General features: G+C 45.5%; 1 protein-coding gene across 6 annotated transcripts in view; it reads right to left on the bottom strand.

The window, feature by feature from the left end:
* MICU1 (mitochondrial calcium uptake 1) overlaps positions 1–4,327 on the bottom strand; it is an 89,618-nt gene that overhangs the window by 8,115 nt on the left and 77,176 nt on the right. For all 6 annotated transcript variants that reach the window (XM_031064462.1, XM_031064461.1, XM_031064460.1 and 3 more), the window contains one exon: positions 599–707. In XM_031064462.1, coding sequence (XP_030920322.1) covers positions 599–707 — 109 coding nt within the window. The remainder of the gene's footprint in view (positions 1–598; positions 708–4,327) is intronic.

Genomic DNA, 4,327 nt, shown 5'->3' on the forward strand with positions numbered 1-4,327 from the left:
GCTTCCCAATCAGAAATGCAGCATTCAGCCCTTATTTTTAGGCAAAGTCTATGACTTTTGAGTAAAGCTGAAACAAAACCAGGGTTGATCAGCTCCTACCCCCAGCCCCACTGCTGCTGTGCCTCTGCCATGTGATCAGAGACCTCCACAGAAGATAACTCTGCAGGAATTCTTTTACACTCATTTTTGAAGTCCTTTGTATAAGGAGGAAAAAAGGTCACTTCAGAAGATGGGGATGAAGAGGAAACAGTGGTATCCCTGGGGTCTGGAAGCACAGCCTGTGGCACACTCATTGCCTCTGCACTCAGCAGAAAGGTCCCTCTGAAGGTACCACCATGAAATCACTGCTTCCTCATCCATTCAGGCTACACATGCCAGCCTTGCTTCTCCCTCTACCTAAAACCATGGGAGTACAAAACCTGAAATCCCTCTTTATGGATGTAGTGAACCAAGCACCTATTACAGAGAGGAAGTGCAATTTGGGTACATTTTTAACCTGTCAGCCTGGCCTTGTCTGACACCTTCCCAGCTCCAAACCACAGCATGAGTTGTGCTCCCTCAGGCTTTCAGCACCTGAACACCCCACAGGTTTCAGTACCTTTATCAAGAGAAGCTCCAGCCATGTGGTAGAAGCTCAAAGCCGTGTCCACATCATTTATGTTCTTCAGAAAAGTGAAGAAGTTCTCCACCTCCTCAAAAGTCAGCCCCTAGGACAGAGAAAAGACACTCACATGGTGATGGGACAGAGATCATGGACACTCCTGGAAATGTCACAGTCACTCACTGGCCCAAAGCTGCAGCCAGAAGAGAATTCATCTGCACACTGCAAAAACTCAGCCTTGGCACCTGGGGATGTGTGGGTTGTGATCTGTACTTTTGTTCCCCTCCTGGCCCCACCAGTCCCACAAAGGGAAGGGACTGAAAACCATTTCCCAGGTGAGCAGACCTCAGATGCAGGAGACCACTGCAAATAGGTGAATTGATAAATTGATTTGAAGCCTGCACACTTCAATGGCAATATCAAACAGTCCATGTTTGATATTTTGATTTGATATTTTGATATATTGATATTCTCAGTAACCTTTCCTGGTTACTGAGAATTTCAGACTTTCTGTGCTGACAGACACGGACCCCCAAGAAAACATTACATTTAACCTGAAGCCATAGAAAAGGCTTCCAAAATTAAATGATAAAACTAAGATTATAGGTGTGTAGTTTGAATAAAAGTGTGTAATATCACATAGTAAAAAACTTAGAGTTTAAGATTTTAAAATACAGTAATATATATAGAGCAAAATAAAAATTTTAGAGCAGAAGCTAGTCCTTCTTCTTCACCTTCTTCTTAATGAGTTTAAGTAATGTTGTGTAGTTAGATAAAAAAGTCTGCATTGCAAGTCACAAGTAGTTAGTTATTGACTTAAAAGTAAAAATAATTTAAGTGTCATTTCTTAATTAAACAGTTTATCTTTAAAAGACCTTGTAGAGAGAGAGAGATACATCTCCACTTTGTAATTTGTTAGTAAAGTGCTGTAGAACTCAGGGTTTGTGAGACTGTACCATAAATAAGAACTAACAAACACATGAATCCAAACAAGAAACACCAACTCACACACTTAATCCCAACCCTAACAAAAAAAAGATTAAAAACTCAACAAGCCCATGCACTGTAAGGTCTCTCCCAAGAGATTCAGGGGTCCCTGGGGGAATCCAGGTCTTCCCCAGTGTGGCAGAAGGTGACACTGAAGCACAGAAGTGTCCCAGTTGGCTTTGCTGCTGGAGGCAGGATCCCTGCCTGCTCCACCTACCTGGGCCAGGTGCTCAGTGAGAGCCACACTCTGGGATAGTCATGGAAAAACATCCTGAGATCCCCAGGAGAAGAACTGCTGATGAGCACAGCTCTGAACCCCACCTGGTTACACTGCACCTGATTTTATCACCCTGTGCAGCTCCAGCACCACCACAGCACTGCTGGGGATGCCTTGAGAAGCTGAGCTAGAACAGAGGCCAGACAGAGTTAAAGAATAAAGCAGGGATTTATTAAAAGGATCTCCTCTATGGATCCACCTTGGGCAGCACAAGAGCCCAGCCAGGGCTGCACCCAAGGTGAACCAAAATGGGCACAAAATAGACACCCAGTCACGGGGTCTGTCACTGTGATCAGTTCTGCTCCATTTGCATATTGGAGTTAATTGTCTAATTCCAGCTTTAGCCCATGCAGTCCCATCCTTGTTTTTCTCTCTCCAGCCCACGTTGTTTATGCTCTTGAGCCTGAGATTTGGATCATTTGTCCTTGGTGCCCAGCTAGAGCAGGAGTTGTTCTGTCTCCCTGCTCTGTGCACAGAGCTGACCATCCCCTTAATGTGAAGCCCAGACCCACACACTAAAGCAGCACAGAATCTGAAAAATATAAAAGCTAAAACCTGAGGCATCAGTGGGACAGGAGCTGGAGCCTCCAACTCCAGCAGAGCCATGGCAGGGAGCCAAGGGAGGAGGTGAATCATCACCACAGTAATAACCACTCAGACTCCCTCTCTGGGACACATAAATCAGCTTGTCAAGAGAGTTCAGCTCCAGGCTCCTCCTATCCTGCCTGGCATGACAGATTAATAGAGCAAGATATTAAAAATCCAAACTGCAGAACACAGCCCAGCTCCAGGACCTGGATGTGCTCAGCAGGTACTGTCAAATACAAATTTACACAATCTGCTGTAACTCTGCTCAAACAACTTCTAATCAGGGAAGAAGCCACCAATTTTTGAAAGAAAAAGAACATTTTTAAGGTCTTTCCATACAGACATTTGCAGCTTGTTCCTATCTTTGCTGTAAGGGAGTATGTGGCCCTGCACTGATGATCTGTGTGTGCACTGACATGTGCAACAGCAGCTCTGTCAGCCCTGGACTCATGGATCTGGGCCAAAAAGGATGAGATGGCAAAATGGGAGAGCACATGTGGACAGCAGAGCTGACTGAAGAGAGAAATCCCTGGTGACTCTGCAGGGAGCTTTCCTTGAATGTCTGCCTGCTCCTCTTCCTGAGGGGAACACGAGGATGTACAGCAGAATTAAATTAAATACTGTCCTAGGGAAAAAATAATCCAGTGAATCAGGTACTTCTGCAGGAAGCAATGCAAAGATCCCTCTGCTTTGTACAATGGTTCTACAAGAGAAAACATCTTTGCAATTATCATGATGCCTCCCTGCCAGAGCAGGGCACTGGGAGTGTGGAAAGCCTGGAGGAACCACGAGGTGTGTGGCCACTTCCAGGCCAGCAGAAGACACTGTGCTGTGATCTGCCTGCTCTGTCTGGGACATCTGGGGGTTGCAGTGTTCTAAGCAAAGAGCCATAAACCTTGCATTTTCCTGGGATTCCCAAAATGGCATTTGCCAAGGCCAAGCAACACTGCTGTCTGTGCATAATGGGGCCCTGTTTGGAATCCTGCAATGGTTTGGGTGGGAAGGGACCTCAAAGCCCATCTCATGGGCAGGGACACCTTCCACTATCCCAGGTTGCCCCCCCGGCCTGCCCTCTGTGGTCCTTTCACCAGCTGAAAAAAACAAAAGCAGTGACACAAGTGTATCCTACAAATTGTGGCATTCACATGGACAAACCCACTGAATGTCTGTAGCAAGAATACCATCAGTGTTACGAAATTTCTTTTTTTTTTTTGAGGAATCCTATAGGTGAGGCTGGCATCAATGTTAACTCTGTTCCAGCTACCAAAATAAAATAAAAATCAGAGACTGGGACAGCCTCAGGCAAGCCAACAGATGAATGATCACATCTTTCAAGGCATTTGCAGCTCCAGCTGTTCATTCATAATCAGCTGAATCCCTCCACCACCCCAAGTAATCCTCACAAAACATAAACAGGGAGATTCCAGAAGCACTTACCTGCTTGTAACACAACAGCTCAAACATCTCCTGCAAAAATGAGGGCTTTTCACCTGGGAACCCAGGTTCAGCCAGGAATTCCACCTCACTGCCAGCCCCTGCTAATACCCCAGCCAGCCCTTGAAGCACATGTGGGAGATGACATGAATCCCTGGTTTCTGAAGAGACAGCTTGGTTTTCCAGCACTTAGAGGGGCATAAACCAAATAATACATTGCTTGTGAATATTGCTGATGACTCAGGTCCTTCTTACCAGGAGAAAAGCAGCTGTGTAAGTACAACTTGGGGAGGAGACTCATAAGCAATGTTAGACAAAACACAGGGAGGCAGCTCTGCTGAATAGGCAAAGTTCACCTACCCAGGGTAAGATGGGATTTTTCCTCAAGGAAAAAAAATAATGAAAGCCGATTAGCAGTAAATAGAAGAAAACTTATCAGT

Source organism: Geospiza fortis, unplaced genomic scaffold (genome assembly GCF_000277835.1).
Source record: "Geospiza fortis unplaced genomic scaffold, GeoFor_1.0 scaffold48, whole genome shotgun sequence".
Lineage (NCBI taxonomy): Eukaryota > Metazoa > Chordata > Aves > Passeriformes > Thraupidae > Geospiza > Geospiza fortis.